This window comes from Leucoraja erinacea, chromosome 26 (genome assembly GCF_028641065.1).
Source record: "Leucoraja erinacea ecotype New England chromosome 26, Leri_hhj_1, whole genome shotgun sequence".
Classification (NCBI taxonomy): Eukaryota; Metazoa; Chordata; class Chondrichthyes; order Rajiformes; family Rajidae; genus Leucoraja; species Leucoraja erinaceus.
This window is the reverse complement of record NC_073402.1, coordinates 8,309,344-8,326,941: the sequence shown is the minus strand read 5'-3', so window position 1 is coordinate 8,326,941 and position 17,598 is coordinate 8,309,344. Positions and strand designations below refer to the sequence as shown.

The 17,598-nt window shown below is 46.9% G+C and overlaps 1 protein-coding gene across 1 annotated transcript in view; it reads left to right on the top strand.

Moving 5' to 3' along the window:
• The window catches only part of si:ch211-1i11.3 (mitogen-activated protein kinase kinase kinase 5), a 125,053-nt gene extending 108,156 nt beyond the window's left edge, over positions 1–16,897 (top strand). Inside the window, 4 exon segments of the mRNA XM_055656092.1 lie at positions 2,778–2,890; positions 4,560–4,660; positions 6,587–6,663; positions 15,862–16,897. Of these exon segments, the coding sequence (XP_055512067.1) occupies positions 2,778–2,890; positions 4,560–4,660; positions 6,587–6,663; positions 15,862–15,928 (358 nt within the window). The 3' untranslated portion in view covers positions 15,929–16,897.
• The last annotated feature ends 701 nt before the right edge of the window (positions 16,898–17,598 follow it).

Below are 17,598 nucleotides of genomic sequence, written 5' to 3'. Positions count from 1 at the left end.
CAAGACTCCAGCATCTGCAATCCCATATGTCTCCACTAAGGACATAGAGTGTTTCATACGTTGCCCTAGTTAAGGCCAGACATCAGGCTTTGAAACAGGTCTGGCAGTGAGGCTTGGAGATTCCGGAAGGCTGCAGGCCATGGAGATGCCAGGAACTGAAGATTAATTTCCCAGACAGTGCTGTACTGACCTAGATAAATTTGGCCTTGGGAATAGTCAGGATGAAAGTTATAATTTTCTCTGAACATATTTGCTTATTAGTTGTAAAAGTTTTGGCCGTAAGAACCACTTTTGTTTTCATTTAAGATTTTCAGCATCTGGAGTTTTATTTTTGCAGTTTGCAAGAGATTTGCACATTTGCCAATGATTCATATGTTTACCAGAGAATGAGGCACCAAGTTACATAGCAACATAGACAATAGGTGCAGGAGTAGGCCATTCAGCCCTTCGAACCAACACCGCCATTCAATATGATCATGGCTGATCATCCAAAATCAGTTCCTGCTTTCTCCCCATATCTCTTGATTCCATTAGCGCAAAGAGCTATCTCTAACTCTTTCTTAAATATATCCAGTGAATTGGCCTCCGCTGCCTTCTGTGGCAAAAAGATTCACAACTCTCTGGGTGCAAAAGTTTTTCCTCAACTCAGTCCTAAATGACCTACCCCCTTATTCTTAAACTGTGACCCCCTGGTTCTGGACCACCCCAACATCGGGAACATTTTTCCTGCATCAACCCTGCCCAATCCCATAAGAATTTTAATATGTTTCTATAATTTATGTATACACAAGGCAGTAATTGCGTGTACAATGGGAGGTGAATGGTGTGTACATCAGGCAACAGTACATGTGTGCAGGAAGTGTGATTGTGAATTCCAATGTGCATCAGGTAGTGATTCACATGTAGAATGCACAGTGACACACATGCACATCAGGTTGGGAATTCCAAAAGCCTCAAGTTTCGCTAAACCAGCTATTGTAAACACACGTTAGATTTGACTCAACAAATACCTACATCTGCGTAAAGGCCAGAGATAAAGCTTTACAATTTGTAAGTGAACTGACAATTTCCAATTGCAATGGCCAGCGTGAAATCCCTATTTCTTTGTTTCAGGATCAAATCCACTATTACGCTCGATGAAAATAAACGACACAAAGTGCTGGAGTAACTCAGCGGGTCGGCCATCATCTCTGGAGAACATGAATGGGTGACGTCTCAACTCAGACGGAAAACGTCACCATGTCTTCCAGAGATACTGCTTGGTCTGCTGAGTTACTCCAGCGCTTAGTGTCATTTTGTTTGTAAATCAGCATCTGCAGCTCCTTGTAGCAATGTCAAGTTTGATGTAATATTCAGTTTCCACCGTCCAGGAGATACTTCAGTCACAACCTCAGGCGATCGCTGATGTTTCTAACCTCACGCTTCCCATTTCCTTGACTGGAGCTGAGCGGTGAAAAGTGGGGGCTAATCTGAATTTTAAACACTTTTTAAACATCGCTGCTCCTGAGTTCAGCTTTCTCCACTCTCATCCCATCTCTGACCTTCCAAAACTCTGAGATCTCTGCACTCCTTAACTTTAATCACACTACTAATTTTAATCACACCACCGCATCTAGCTGGGCACATGGATATGCAGGGAATGGAGGCATATGGATCACATGCATGCAGAGGAGATGGCATCATGTTCGGCATGGACATTGTGGGCCGAACGGCCTGTTCCTGTGCTGTACTGTTCTTTATTCTAAATAGTAACCAAGCTTTAGATTTCATTTCTCCAGGCCCTTTATATTTCCCTTTCTAAACCTTCCTGCCTTTGTGCTTTAAGATACTTCGTACACATTGCTTCTTTGACCAACTCTGTGACAATTTTCCCTAATGTCTTCTTTGTCTCAGAGTCTAATTTTGCTGACAACGCATCTGTGAAAATACATCGGGACATTTTGCTCTGTCCGTTTGGCTATATAAATGCAAGTTCCTACCTGCAAGAGCTGAATATGGATGTGCACTCACCTTTGAGCTGGGCCAAGAACAGAGAACATAGAACAGTACAACACAGGATGAGGCCCTTCGGCCCACAATGCCCATGTCTATCACGACGCCAAGATAAACTAATTGTCTCTTCACACAGAGGGTGGTGGGTGTATGGAACAAGCTGCCAGAGGAGGTAGTTGAAACAGCGACTATCCTAACATTTAAGAGACAGTTAGAAAGGTACCTGGATAGGACGGGTTTGGAGGGATATGGACCAAACGCAGGCAGGTGGGACTACTGTAGCTTGGACATGTTGGCCGGTGTGGGCAAGTTGGGCTGAAGGGCCTGTTTCCACACTGTATCCCTCTATGATTCTCCATTCCTTGCATATCCAAGCACCTTTCTAAAAGCATCTCAGATGCCATTATTATATCTGCCTCCCCACTCCTTAACGCATTCCAGGTTCCCAAGACCCTCCATGTAACAAATTTGCCCCGGACATTTCCTTTGAACTTTGCCCCTCTCACCCTCTAATCCCGTCAACATGCTGGTAAACTTCTTCTGCATTCTCCCCAAAGCGGCACATCCTTCCTGCAATGAGGCAATCAGAACTGCACGCAATACTCCAAACACAGCCTAACCAAAGTGCTACAGAGCTGCAACATGACTTGCTGACTCTTGTACTTGATGCCTGACGTATGGTCAGGGTGCTCTTATCAGGTGCAGGATACGAGTTACAGAGAGATGAAGAGGGGAGGGGTTGAGAAATAAGGACATGTCATCTGTATTAAACATCTCCTTTGCAGCCTTCAGGAGGACCTTGCAGAGAGGGAGAGAGAATGCCATGAGCTACTGTTGCACACCCTTCATCAGAAAAACAATGACATTGTGCTGCTGCGGAAAAGATCAGGATCCATGGGTAAGTTAGGGAGTCAACATTAGATGATTGAAACACAGATGACTGGAATATCAAGGGGATGAAAAGCTTTGGACCTTCTCCATTCCAAGATGGGTTTATAGTTGCTCGTCAATCTTCAAATTGGACCCCAATCCTCCACTGCAGTGATTGTGACCTGTAAGATGATTAGAAATCAATGTAGATACAGATGTCAAACAGCTGTCAATGGATGGCTGTGATTTTGAATATTTTGCCTGGCATGGTATCATAGATTCAGGCAATGTTGCCAGCTGTACTGGGCAGACAAGACTAGCCATGCCCAACACCCATGCCCCGTTACCCATGGCAAAGTATCATTCTTCTTGCCTCATCGGCAACCTTTTGTTTTCATGTTTCAGTGAGTCCAACCATGGTCAGTTTCTAAATCCTTTCGGCTCGAGACCCTTCTACAGACTTCGGGTCTCGACCCGAAATGTCACCCATTCCCTCTCTCCAGAGGTTGCCTGTCCCGCTGAGTTACTCCAGCATTTTGTGTCTATCTTCGGTTTAAGCCAGCATCCGCAGTTCCTTTCCTCAGCATTTACCCAGTCAGTGATATCCACAGTAAGTGAATATAGGTTGGATCTGAGGGATAATGTTTCAATATCTTCCTCATCTGACAAACCTTGGCACTATCATGTTCTATCTTATAATGGCACAGCTGGTCGAGCTGCTGCCTCACAGCGTCAGGGATCAAGCCTGAACTCGGATGTTGCCTGTGTGGAGTTTGCACGTTCTCCCTGGATTTTCTCTGGGTGCTCCAGTTTCCTCCCATATCCCAAAGTCGTGCAGGCTTGTAGGTGAATTGGCCTTCTGCAAATTAGTTTAGTATATCGGGTGGATGAGATAGTGGGATAACTTGGAACTAGTGTGATGGGTGTTTGATAGTCGCCTTAAACCAGTGGCCTGTTTCAATGCTATATCTTCAAATCCAAATAAAGAAATAAAGATCATTCTTTTAGGAATGCCTCATATTGGACCAAGAGAAGGATGACTGTGTAATACTGTCCTTTATAGTGAGAGGAAGGTGCTGGCATCTCACTAGATTCCAAATATTGGGAATCTGAGATATGAGGAGTTGGACTTGCTCACTGTGAATTTATGGAATTCCCTGCCACAAAGGGCATTGGAGGCCAAGTCACTGGATGGATTTAAGAGAGAGTTAGATAGAGCTCTAGGAGCTAGTGGAGTCAAGGGATATGGGGAGAAGGCAGGCACGGGTTATTGATAGGGGATGATCAGCCATGATCACAATGAATGGCGGTGCTGACTCGAAGGGCCGAATGGCCACCTCCTGCACCTATTTTCTATGTTTCACCATGGAAGAGATTTGCAGTGACTGAATTGAAGACTGTTCTCTGGTGAAAAGGCTTCAGATCCAGGAGACATGAGGAGGAAAATACATCTGCAGAATTTGTTTTTACACAAGGTGCAATAAGGAAGTGAGCTTCCAAATGTGAGGTATTTAAATAACACCAAACAAATACCTGGAGTGAGATTAGAATGAGATACGTGTTGTTTAGCGAGACTGGGCTTGTTAACTATTTTCCTGTTCCAATTCAGAGGAATATTATATCAGTGTGTGTTGAGTGTAAAGGCAACATTCCTTCAATGACAGCTGGTAAACCTTCTCTTTAATGTCCATGCATAGATGATAATCTCAGCTTCCAGTCAACTCTTGTGGATTCCAAAACTGAAGAACTCACACAGTGGCTGCTAACAACACACGTTGACCAGCGGACAGTAGGCAAGGTGAGATGAAGTACCAGGGTTTGTACAGTGCTATAGAGGGTGCCACTGGGAGTGAGAATATTGATTGTAATGTGGTGTCCTAAGAACCTTAGTGAGGGGCAGGTGACAAATGGCGATCTTCTGTGGCGATGCTTGTATTTGTAAGTTACCCAGTAAATCAAGAGGGCTGGCTAGGGTTGACAACTATCCCGCATTAGCCGGGACATCCCGTATATTGGGCTAGTGATTTGTCCCGTACGGGACTGCCCTTGTCCCGTAGTTGACTGCTACCAAAGATCTTATAGCGAAGCAAGATGGATTACTCTCACGCAAACGTGAGGTACGCTCATGGGCGGATTCATGGGTGATTATAGGACACATTTTAGCAACCTGACTCCGCCATCTTGCTCCGCCATCTTGCTCCGCTTTCTTGCTCCCGCCTTCTTGCTTCCGGCCAAAGATTGGATCCGCAGCGAGGAGAAGGAGTGCGGGGCCCGAGTGCGGGGCCCGGGGCAGCGGGGAGAGAGAGTGCGGGGTCCGGGGCAGCGGGGAGAGAGAGTGCAGGGCCGCGGGGAGAGAGAGTGTGGGGTCCGGGGCAGCGGGGAGAGAGAGTGCAGCGGGGAGAGAGAGTGTGGGGTCCGGGGCAGCGGGGAGAGGGAGTGCGGGGCCCGGGGCAGCGGGGAGAGAGAGTGCGGGGCCCGGGGCAGCGGGGAGAGAGAGTGCCCCAAGACAATGTTTCTTATTTACAATGTTTCTTATTTAATGTCCCTTGTCTAGTCTGAAATAAAGTTCATTATTGGATTAGAAGAAATATAATTGTGTGTGTTATATACATTTATATAATTTTCATGTATGTGTGTTTATAAACATTTTATTCCTTAACAAGAATCAACAGAATTATGAACTAACAGAATTATGAATCTAACCCTATATCACGCACAAAAAGTCGCCCCCTGTCAATCACCCTGCGAGTCGGGTCGGTTCCGGTTACTACAAAATCAACTCAAACACTGTTTGTGAGCCATTTAAAAAGAAATGATTTAAAAAACATTAAAAAAGACAATTACCAGAATCAAATTTTATTCTTGACAAGAAGTTTGAACTGACAGATTTATGAATCTGACCCACACAAACTGTTGCCCTGCAACATTGATTACAGTGCGAGTCGGGTCGGGTTAGGTAGGCTCAGGTTGCTAAAATGGGCGTGGAAAATGCCCATGATCCCCTCCATAGCGTACTGCACGTCAGTCCATTGCATTTAGCAGGAGTAGCCTATCTTGCTTCGCTATAAGATCTTTGACTGCTGCTACTCGGGTCGAGGGGACTGTCGGGTCAGAGCGCCGCGCCTGGCCCTGCCTCACCCGTCCCGACGTAGTGCAGCCCATGGAGTGCAGCAGCTTTGTTTTGTTTCCCTCCAGGTTCTAGCATCTGCCGTCTCTTGTGTGTCTCTTGTCCATTCCCCCGCAGTTACTGCCTGACCTGCTGACTTATTCCAGCACTTTGTGATGTCCGCAGGGTAACATCACAGGCAGATCCCTGTGTCTCTGTGAATATATAGAGGCTGCTCCCCTCTCCTCTAACCCAACCCATCTCCTGACCCAATGCATCTCAGCCATGGACACAATTGAGCTCCCACAGTTAACCGTAAACGGAAAGTTCCAACAGAGTTTTGATCCAACTGATGGTTGTCGGTAGACAGTCACACTGACAGTGGGGCCACACTCACAGGGGAGGTCTTGGCCTCAGCTTTGTCCGCAACCAGCCACTGCTGCTGCTTACTTAACCCACTAGTTGAGAATGAAAACACCAGGATGTCCTGGACTAATCCAAACCAAAGCAAAGACGATACATTCAGGATAGAAGGGGAATGGACGTGTGCACACAGTTTAAAATGAACTGTGAGGTTACATAAAGGTCCTCAATATGTCTGCTCTGTTTCTGTTACAGATTCTTGCCAACGGTTACACACTTCAGGATTTACAGACTGATGTGACAAAGGATGACCTGAGGTACAGCCAGATAAGGTAATTGCGGTGGGATTCTGCCCCCTGTATTGATCCTGCATTTGCAATGTGTTTTGAAGAAGTCTCCCCGGTCAGCAGTGGCTCCGTGGCTGCCCGTCTGTGGGTCAGCGCAGAGACTTGATCGTGTGATTCATGCTGCGATTTCTGCGCATTACTAATGAAGCCAAGAACTCTTGCCATCTTTCAGCTGCGACATCAAACTCTTTGTAAAAACGAAGAACTGCGGATACTGGTTTATACCAAAGATAGATACAAAGTACTGGAGTAACTCAGCGGGTCAGGCAGCATCTCTGGAGTAAAAGGATGTGTGACATTTCAGGCTGGGACCCTTCTTTACGCCTTCTTCATGCCCCGACTCGAAACGTCACCCATCTGTTTTCTCCAGATATACTGCCTGACCCGCTGAGTTACTCCAGCACTTTGTGCCTTATCTTTACATTCAATTCTTTGGTTTAGACATAGTGCTGGATTAACCCAGTGGGTCCGGCAGAACCTCTGGACAATATGGAGAGGCGATGTTTCAGGTCGGGACCCTTCCTCAGACACGCTCCAACACTTTGTGCCTTTGTTTGTAACCCAGCATCTGCAGTTCATTGTGTCTAAACTCTTTGCTTCGATTGACGTTATAGATCCTGCAGCGTTATCTGAAGGGGGCAGAATTCACTCAGTGTCTCGGCACAATATGTATTCCCAAACCCATAACGTCAGAAGCAGATCGCCTGGTCATTACCGCCCAGCTGATTGTCACATCCCATTGTGTGTGAACATTGACCGCACTCTTTTCACCATATCAATTATTTCACCCTCAAACAAGTAATTAGTTTGTTGTAAGGCACTTCAGGACAAGAAATAGGGCAAATACGGAAGTCCTCTCTTCTCTGAAGAAGGGTCTGAATGAGGGTCTCGACCCGAAACATCACCATTCCTTCTCTCCAGGGATGCTATCTGTCCCGCTGAGTTACTCCGGCATTTTGTGTCTACCTTCCAGTTTTTTCTGCTCGTTGTACAGCACAACATGTTGGCAATGGCCCAGGAAATAATGGAGCTAAACTGGTTTATCATTTAGCAAGTCTCAGCTGTCGGGCTGCAGCATGCCGACACTTGTATTCCAGTTTAGTTTATTCACTCGTATACCGAGGTACAGTGACAAGCTTTTGTTGTGTGCTAACTAGTCAGCGGAACGACTGTTCGTGATTACAATCGAGCTGTCCACAGTGCGGTACAGATCCATGATCCAAGAGAATAACATGAATAACATTTTGTGTAAGATAAAGTCCAGTAGTACAGTCATAGAGTAGTACAGCATGGAAACAGGCCCTTCGGCCCACTATGTCCATGTTGACCAAGTTGTCATATTGGGCTTGTCCCATTTGCCTGCATTTATCCCATAGCCCTCTAAACCCTTCCCACCCAATCCATCTAAATTATTTGCACTTTATCAGTTTATTTATTGATGTGTGTATATATTTATATAAGGGTATATGGACACACTGATCTGTTCTGTATTCATTCCTACTATATTCTGTTGTGCTGAAGCAAAGCAAGAATTTCATTGTCCTATCTGGGACACATGACAATAAACTCTCTTGACTTGACTTGCAGTGGGCCCAGGGTGTTTGGGCTGCCAGTGGCTCCCGGCGACTCTTGAGAATCCGTGCAGGTTGTAGTACAGTTTAGTTTAGAGATACAGTGCCGAAACAGGCCCTTTGGCCCACCGAGTCCGTGCCTACACACCAACACTGTCCTACACACACTGGGGACAATTTACAATAATACCAAGACAATTAACCGACAAACCTGTACGTCTTTGGAGTGTGGGGGGAAAAAGCACACAGGTCACAAGGTAAATGTACAAACTTCGTACAGACAAGCACCCATAGTCAGGATTGAACCCGCGTCTGTGGCACTGTAAGGCAGCAACTCTAACGCTGCGGCACTGTGTAGTGCCTTGGCCGCCAGTGAGTTGTTGGACTTCCTGCACTCTGTCCACCCATTGTATGTTTTTTGGATCACAGGTTTTCTGTTGAACCTCAGCCCTCAGCTGGCTGTAGAGGAGGGGGGCAGTGGTCAGAGGCGTTTGTGGCTGGGCCCACACGTCAGGGAGTGAGTGTCATTGTCAGTGTAGAAGGACATGGTCTCCAGCCGTCTCAGACTCTTCCCTCTGCCAGTGAGTCAGGGCCTTGCACTGTGTGGAAGCTGATGTACAACACAGTGATAGAGCTGTGCATTACAATGGTAGAGCCGCTACCTCACAGCGCCAGAGACCTGGGCTTGATCCTGACTATGGGCGCTGTCTGTGTGGAGTTTGCACGTTCTCCCTGTTACCGCGTGGGTTTTCTCTGGGTGCTCCAATTTCCTCGCACATTCCAAAGGTATGCGGGGTTGCAGGTTAATAATTGTCCCTAGAGTGTGGGATAGAACTAGTTTACAGGGTGATCATTGGTCGGTGCAGACTTGGTGTGCCAAAGGGTATGCTTCCATGTTCTAACTCTAAACTAAACCAAACCATCCACAGTAACAGGAACTCTGCAAAGGCAACACATAGTGGAGTGAAGTTCAGAACCCTCACGGCAGTGACTGAAGGAAGGTGCAATGTGAGTTCAGAACATATCTGCTCCATCCACCTCACACCACTACCATCATCTTGATCTCATCTCTTTCTCTTTTATGAAGCATCTGTGGAGAAAACAGATGGGTGACGTTTTGGGTCGGGATCCTTCTTCAGACTGAAAGTAGAGGGGAGGGGAAGTAGAGGTAGGAGAAGGCTAGAACTAATCGAGGCCAGCGACAGATGACCAAGGAAGGGTGGAGCCCACAATGGCCCATTGTTGGCTGGGGGTGGGATATATATGAATGCGAACAGTGGAACTAGTAGGATGCCTAGGGTGGGGGAGGGGAGGTGAGGGGGAATACTTGAGTTACTTCAAATTAGAGAAATCACCGTTCATTCTATCCATCTTTGATATAAACCAGCATCTGCAGTTCCTTTCTCCACAACACTGATGCTCCTTTTGACCACACTGCGGGCGATGGGTTTATGGGACGAACTGCCAGAGGAGGTAGTTAAGGCAGGTACCATGAGGGCATTTAAAAGTTACAGGGATGGGAATGATTTAGAGGGATATGGGGCAAACACGGGCAAATATGACTGGCTTTGGTGCGCCATCTTAGTCGGCATGGTCTAGTTGGGCCGAAGGGCCTGTTTCCATGCTGTATGACTGTGGATAGGAGCAAGAGAGGCAGCCACACGGACATGGTGGGACATTCAGAAGAGTTGCTGGGATTTAGAGTAGAATGTCAACCCCCCCCCCCCCCCCACCATCTTCCGCTGTTTGTGCCCCTTGAAGAAAGGTGTAAAGTGAGCTGACAGATATTTGAAGTGTACTTGTGGAGTTTACCAGATGCATCCTTCCTCCTTACACTGATTCCCATAGCTTCCCTCTGATTTTTCTTGGTCCTTTAGATTACAAAGCAGCCTGGAATCTGAGGTTGTCAGAGAGGCAATGCAAAGCTATGACGGGCTGCTCACTAAGTAGCAACATGCGCTGTTATTAAATGCTGCGCTGAATTAACTGCAAGTGGTAATTTGTTCATTGCTGCATCAGTTTAGCTGCTGTGCCTGTTGAGAAAATTGTTGGGCAAGACTCTTTAATTTACAGTGTCAGCAAATATACATTCTGTTAATACATTCTGCAGACTGTGAGTGCGTGTGCAGTTGAACGTGTTAAGATGTAGGTTTGTGCCATTTGTATAAAGGTAGACTGGAGTATAGCCTGCAGCTCTGGTGACCCCATACAGGAAGGATGTGCAGGCTTTGGAGAGGGTACAGAAGAGGTTGACCAGAATGTTGCCGGGATTAGAGGGTTTTAGCTATAAGAAGAGGTTGGACAAACTTGGATTGTATTCTCCGTCCATCAGACGCTGATAAAAGTCTATAAAATGACGGCAGGCATCGATAGAGTGGACAGTCGGAATCTTTTTCCAGGGTGGAAATGTCAAAGACTAGAGGGAGGAGGTTTAAGGAGAAAGGGATAATGTTTAAAGGAGATGTGTGGGGCAAGTGTTTTACACAGAGGGTGGTGGGAGTCTGGAACATGCTGCCACAGGGGGTGGTGGAGGCAGATACCATAGGCATTTAAGAGGCTCTTTGATAGGCACATGGATATGCAGGGAATGAAGGGAGACAGATCACGTGCAGGCAGAGGAGATTAGTTTATCTTGACACCATGTAGCGCATGGACATGTTGGGCTAAAGGTCCTGTTCCTGTGCTGCACTGTTCTATGCTCTATATATGCATGCACCGACATGCAGTGTGTGTAATGAGTCTGTTCTTTGTTTTTATTCATAGCATAGGGGAAACTGACAACATGCATTCTGCCTCCCTTGAACTGAGGAGGCATTTTGGAGTCACCTTCATTGGTAGCTTCTAGGGACTGGGACAGGGTGGAAGATTTCTCCCCCTGAGGAATATCGGTGAGCCTGATGTGTTTTTCCCCCGCGAGTTTCAGACGGACGCCAGCATTATTTCAGATTTGCTCAACACGTGATTAAATTCCGCAGCTGCCGTCCTGAAATTTACGCTTGTGTCTCGGAATCAAGGTCCAGATCACAATCTGGTGGACGGGCAGCTTAACCCTCACACTGCCAAACCTTTGTACGTGCCATCTGTACCATGGATTATATATTTACATGTGGGACATGGAACGGAACAGGCCAAGAGCGGGCTCTTTGGCTCACAATGTCTGTGCCTTATATGATGCCCCCTCTGCTTACAGGCGATCCATATCATTCCTTCCCTACATATCCATCTAGAAGCTGCTTAAACGTCGACATCGTATCTGCTGCCGGTGTCACCACCGTCTGTGTAAAAAGGTTTGCCTTGCACATCTCCTTTAAACCTTGCACCTCTTACCTTTAACCTGCGCCCTCTAGTCTTTGACATTTGCACCCAGGGTAATTGAACTAATTCATGTATGTGCCACACAGCGTGTGGTGTGTTCATGTGTGAGTACATTTAGGAATATACACTATGTGCATGCATGTGCGAGCGTGTGAGTGCGTGTGCAACCATGTGCGTGAGTGCGTGTGCAACCATGAGCGCGTGCGTGCGTGTGTGACCATCCACAATGTTCAACGTCCCGATTGAATTGAATCTCTCAAGAGACAGCATGAAAACAGGCCCTTCGGCCCACGCTGACTATCGATCACCCATTCACGCTAATTCGATGTTATCCCACTTTCGCATCCACTCCTTACACACTGTACAATTCGCAGAGTCTAATTAACCCACAACCCGCACGTCTTTGGGATGTAGGAGGAAACCGGAGCACCCGGAGAAAACCCACACAGTCACAGGGAGAAGGTGTAAACTCTACACAGAGAGAACGTGTAAACTCCACATAGGATCAAATCCGTGTCTCTGACACTGGGAGGCAGCAGCTCTGATTGCTGCACCACTGTGGCGCTATGAGATCTTGAAATAATGCCTTTGTTAAATCGATTAATCAGTATTTGTACATTTTGCTCATTTAAAATAAGAAATATCTGTCATTTTACGATGGCTGGATCTTCCAAAGTCAATTCTGGTGAATGAAATACCTCTGATGTCCGGTCAGTCTGTTGCTGCTGGAATCACGGCTGCCTCACTTACATCACTGCGGATAAACATTGGCCAGGACTCCAGGAATTATCCCTGGTCTTAATGGAGCCAGCAGAGAGGGGTGAAAGCAGGGACTCAGCCGACCCAGCAGATAGTGCAGCACTCACTGGCACATCTTGCACACCTTGAGGGAGGGTACACACGTGAACATGTATGTTTGTGCAGGGGTGAGTGTGTATATGTGCAGTGTGTATGCGTAGTGTGTGTGCAGTGACTCCGTCAGTAACACACTCACAGTGTTCAGTGTGTTACCAGCTGAGTGACAACTGATAGCGAATGTGTCAATGTGTATGTAAACTGTGCAATTCCACAGGAATGAGGACATTTAGATCCTCCCCGAAGCACTAGACATCTGTGATGAAGCCAACCCTCCTGACTGGCGTCTGCTCGCTGATGTGGAGCGCTGCCCAGGGCCTGCTCTATCCACCAAAAACAGGATGAGTCAAGTGTGGGCAACTGCTGGCCCAGCAGCCTGTGTGTGTCAGACGCTGGGATTTACACCCTCCCTGCCACTGTGTTATGGTGAACACCCAACCTCACTGTATTGGGAACTGTCAACACCAAGGGTTCAAGGAATAGGCCCATCAATACCACCATCATATGGGCCCTTGCCAACTGTGCCCTCACTCTGACATTGGAACCACAGTGCACATTCCTGCAAACCCATCTTGCCTTGTCCGCACACTTAGATCAGACAACTATCCCATGAATTCATTGTCTTGAAATTTATTCTAAAGTGCGATGTTGCGCTGCTCATGGATACTGCCGGCCATGTGTGGGATGGGGATGGACACTTGCCTGGTCAGCATGGTCCAAGAGAAGTCCATTGACAGGAGATTGCACACGTACATGGTGCAAGTCCTCTCCAAGAAGGGAGTTGGGGAGGGGATGAGGAAGTGGGTCTATCTGCTCTACACAGACTACAGCAGCGCTGTCCAAATCAATGGGTGGGAGAGCAAGCTTCCCCATCAAGTCTGGGCTCAGGCAGGGTCGCCCACTCTCCCTTCTTGTGGATTTATTGCAGAGAACTCTTCGCTGAACCCATCAGAAGGGACGCGGGCATAAGAGGGCTGGCGGTGCCAGGAGGTGTGGGCACATTCTGCGCTGCAGCAGTACCTGCTGAGGGACGCAGCCAAGTGTGATGTGGGTGACTTTCAAATGATGTGGGGAAGAAACACAGTGTGTGGTCCTGATGCCACTGGCCATTGAGGAGCTGGGGCCCAGGGCCTCTCAAACACCAGCCGCTTGAATGGACCAAGGAGGACTCATGAGAGGCAACGTAGAAATTGCTAACAATACAAATGTATAGAATTGATCAAATCCATGTGTGGCTGAACAACTCTATAAATGTAAGGGGAGTTGTGCACTTTTTGAATTTCTTGTATAGTTGTATAAATAAAATTAAATTTGGAACTGAAACATAGAATATAGAGCTGAGAACAACAGCACAGGAATAGACCCTTTGCTTCATAATGTCCATGTCAAACACGTTGCCGAGATAAACTAATCTCCTCTGCCTGCACGTGATCCATATCCCTCCATTCCCTGTATATCCACATACCAATCTAAAAGCCTCGAACACCACTATTGTATCTGCCTCCACCACCACCACCCCAGGCAGCACGATCCAGGCACCCACTACACTCTGTGTGAAAAATATTCAACGTGCACATCTCCCTTCAACTTTGCCCCATTCACTTTAAAGCTCTGCCCTTTGACACGTCCACCCCGGGATAGAGGTTCTCTCTGTTAACCCATCATAACTTTATACATTTCTACCAGGTCCCCTCTCAACCTCTGAGTTACAATTGTGGAGGCTAATGACTGGTAATAATATATGTGTAGATTAGTTTAGTTTAGGATAGACCCTCCGGCCCGCCGAGTCTGCGCCGACCAGCGATCCCTGTACGCTAGCACTATCCTACTAGTAGGATGAGGAACAGCTTCTACAATAATACCATCACATTGCTGAACTCGGAGTCTCGCCGATAGATTTCTCCGGTCCCATTGTTTAATTATTCGGTATTTTTTGATTATTCTGTATCTTCTCTCTTTCTATTTTTTATTTTATTTCTTTATGCACAACTACTACGGACTGACGCAAAACTGCATTTCGTTGTGCTCATACTTAAATTTGTGCGATGACATTAAAGTTGAATTGAATTGAATCCTACACACACTAGATTAACACATACCAAGCCAATTAACCTACAAACCTGTGCGTCTTTGGAATGTGGGAGAAAACCGGAGATCCTGGAGAAAACCCGTGCAGGTCACGGGGAGACCGTACACACAGGGCCCGTAGTCGGGATCGAACCCGGGTCCGTGGCGCTGTAAGGCAGCAACTCTACCCGCTGCGCCACCATGCCGCCCATAATGTTTTTTGCAAGCAGCAATTGAGACAAAACTCCGAACTGACACCAGTGATTGAGGATGAAACAGAAATTGTAGTGTTCACCGCTGGTCTGATTTGAGGAAAAGGAGTCGTGCTGAAGTCCAAGATTCTGAACAGGACAACTGATAGTAATGAAAGAGCAGAGGTTTCAATTTCTGGGGAGCTGCTGTGCAATTTTAAAATTGCCTCCAGCAGCACCAGAAGCTGCAGGAACCTCAGGGTGCGGAGAAGGAACTACATGCCAGGTGGTTGCGTGTTAACCAGAGCTGTGCAGCTGCTGGAACCACATGAAACAGTCAGCTACTTCCTGCTTGAGGTGCCCTTGTCATTAGTAGCCATTCCAGTAACAAGCGGTCGGCATCAGTAGTGCATTAAAAGCGATTGGCTGGAATGTTGGGGAGGAGGTTCCATTATAAGGTGGGGGGGACTAGTTAAATGTGTGCATCGTTATAATTGATTGAAAGATACAGCATGGAAACTGGCCCTTCGGCCCATCGAGTCCATGCCAACCATCGATCACTGTGCACACTAATTCTGGTATCCCGCTTTCTCATCCACCCCCAACACACTCGGGCCAATCAACCTACAAACCCGCATGACTATTGGGTGTGGGGGGCGGGGGGAAACCAGAGCACCTGGAGGAAACCCACACAGTCACAGAATGAATGTGCAAACTCCACACAGACAGCAGCTGTGGTTAGGATTGAACCCGGGCCGTTAGCTCTGTGAGGTAGATGATGGGAACTAATGTAATGTACAAGATGGTTGAATGTGGGCATTGTTATTCAGGGACAAATAACCCTGTAAGTTGTGCTGTTGAAGTAATGCAAGGGTGTCCTAGCTGAAGGACATGGTGGGAAGGCTGACAAATAATGACCTGCCCTGGGTCAATGTGTATGGAGTGCGTATGTATGTCTTGACGATACGTTTTTTTATCTAAAACTTTAGCTTTGTTTCTCTTTCAGCTGATACTGCCTGGGCTTCTGAGTGCTTCCAGCAGTTTCTGTTTTTCCACTTTAGTCTTTTAGCAGTTTAAAAAAAAATGTGCATGCATTTATATTTTACAAACTGTGTCCCTGCTGGAGAAAAAGTGCTGTACATTGCTGTGTCCTGTAAGTCGCTAACATTTTCTTGCTATTCCAGGGGCGGAATGCTGTGCAGACTCTGGGCTGCCATCAGTGCCCACAGGGGGGTCCACGAGGCACAGTAGGGAGCAGGCACTGGCTGGACAGACGCGCTGTGCTTCTGAAACAAGGACACCATCTACCATTGGCTACAAATTTAAAGGGCACAATGCAGAATGGACAGAAACCTGTGCTGCTGGGAGCACCAGGGGCTACAGGGTGACAGCTGTGGAGAGATTATGGGGCAGTGACAGTCTGCATCTCCAGCAGCTTCAACTCTGGCCTGTCTCCCATCACCAGGAATTGTGTATCTGGGATTGCTGCAAGTGTAACTCCCGGTCGCACACCGGATGAGTTTGGTGTGCAACCTCTAAGGACGCAAATGTTCACAACTGACATATGATATACCATGTTCACAGTTTATGCTCACGTGTGACACTCGATGCAAGGCTCACGGCCGACACACTTGTGTAATATTGGTGCAAGCGTTTACGTTGGCTATGAACCAACCGTGGGTCCGTGCAGCCCGAGAGCATCGCTGGGCTGGAATATTTACAGCCACGCTCTCCACAACATGGTGGGTGAAGGAAAACTATATCCTCATTTGGTTTCACAGGGAAGTCATTTCCTACGAGATTGGATCACTCATTTCCTCGCTTCAGCCTGGTTTTGCAAGGATGCGTTCCCACAGATTTTATCAGAGGCTTCCTAGTCATCCTTTGTGCCTTTGTCAGCACCTTTGCCCATTTCATAATTAATAGACTAGAGAGTTCAAAGGAATTGGAAAGACAAGTGATCATCTTTGATTGTTCTTTTCCAGGGCTGCAGCCTCCAGTGTTTGGGAGAGTAATCTAACTCTAGAGTCTAGTGGTTCCCAACGTGGGGCGTACGCCCCACAGGGGGGCAATTCGGATTTTTAAGGGGGGCAATTGAGCGCGACTGAGGAGGTCTGGGTCCAAATTTTCAATTTTAATTTTTTTGGATTTTCCATCAGGTAAATTTTCATATGTAGTTTATGTTTCAGATGTTATTTTGACTTTTTAAATGATAAGAATTATATATCACCACGTGGGGGGGGGGGGGGGGGGGGGGGGGGGGGGGGGGGGGGGGGGCATCAGGATTTTAGAGGTGATTAGGTGGGGCATGACCAAAAAAAGGTTGGGAACCACTGCTCTAGACTATCTTGCACAGATACTCCTCACAGAGAGATACATCGGTAGAAGCGAGAATTATTTTTGGTAAATATATAAAACATTACATGCCTATACTTTATAAATGAATAAATATTTGTTAATGGCATTGACACATGACAATAGCATTTGTCTTCCTGCCATGATAGCGAGTTGCCTGTTACTTAAATGTTAAAATATAAAGTTCTGGAGGAACATAGCGGAACAGGCAGCATTTATGGAGGCAGCATTTTGGGTCGGGACCCTTCATCAGACTGATTATAATAGGGGGGGTGATAGGTAGATACAGATGAGGTGGGGTTGATTAACAGTCTTGGAAGAAGTGCTGCCTTTGACCTCGATGGTGTCTGGAGCAAAGATCCTATGCTCCGCTACAGGATCTTTGGCCTGGAGTAAACTGGTAGATTGTCTTACCCCACCGTGTCACCAGGGGGAGTCGGCTCTACTTGAGCACAGGAAGTCTCTGTCAGGCAGAGTATTGAAGGCATCAAGAGTCTTGAATTATCATATATACACGCAATGGGAGAAAGAAATTCCTACTAGCAGCAGTTTAACAGGTTGATAAA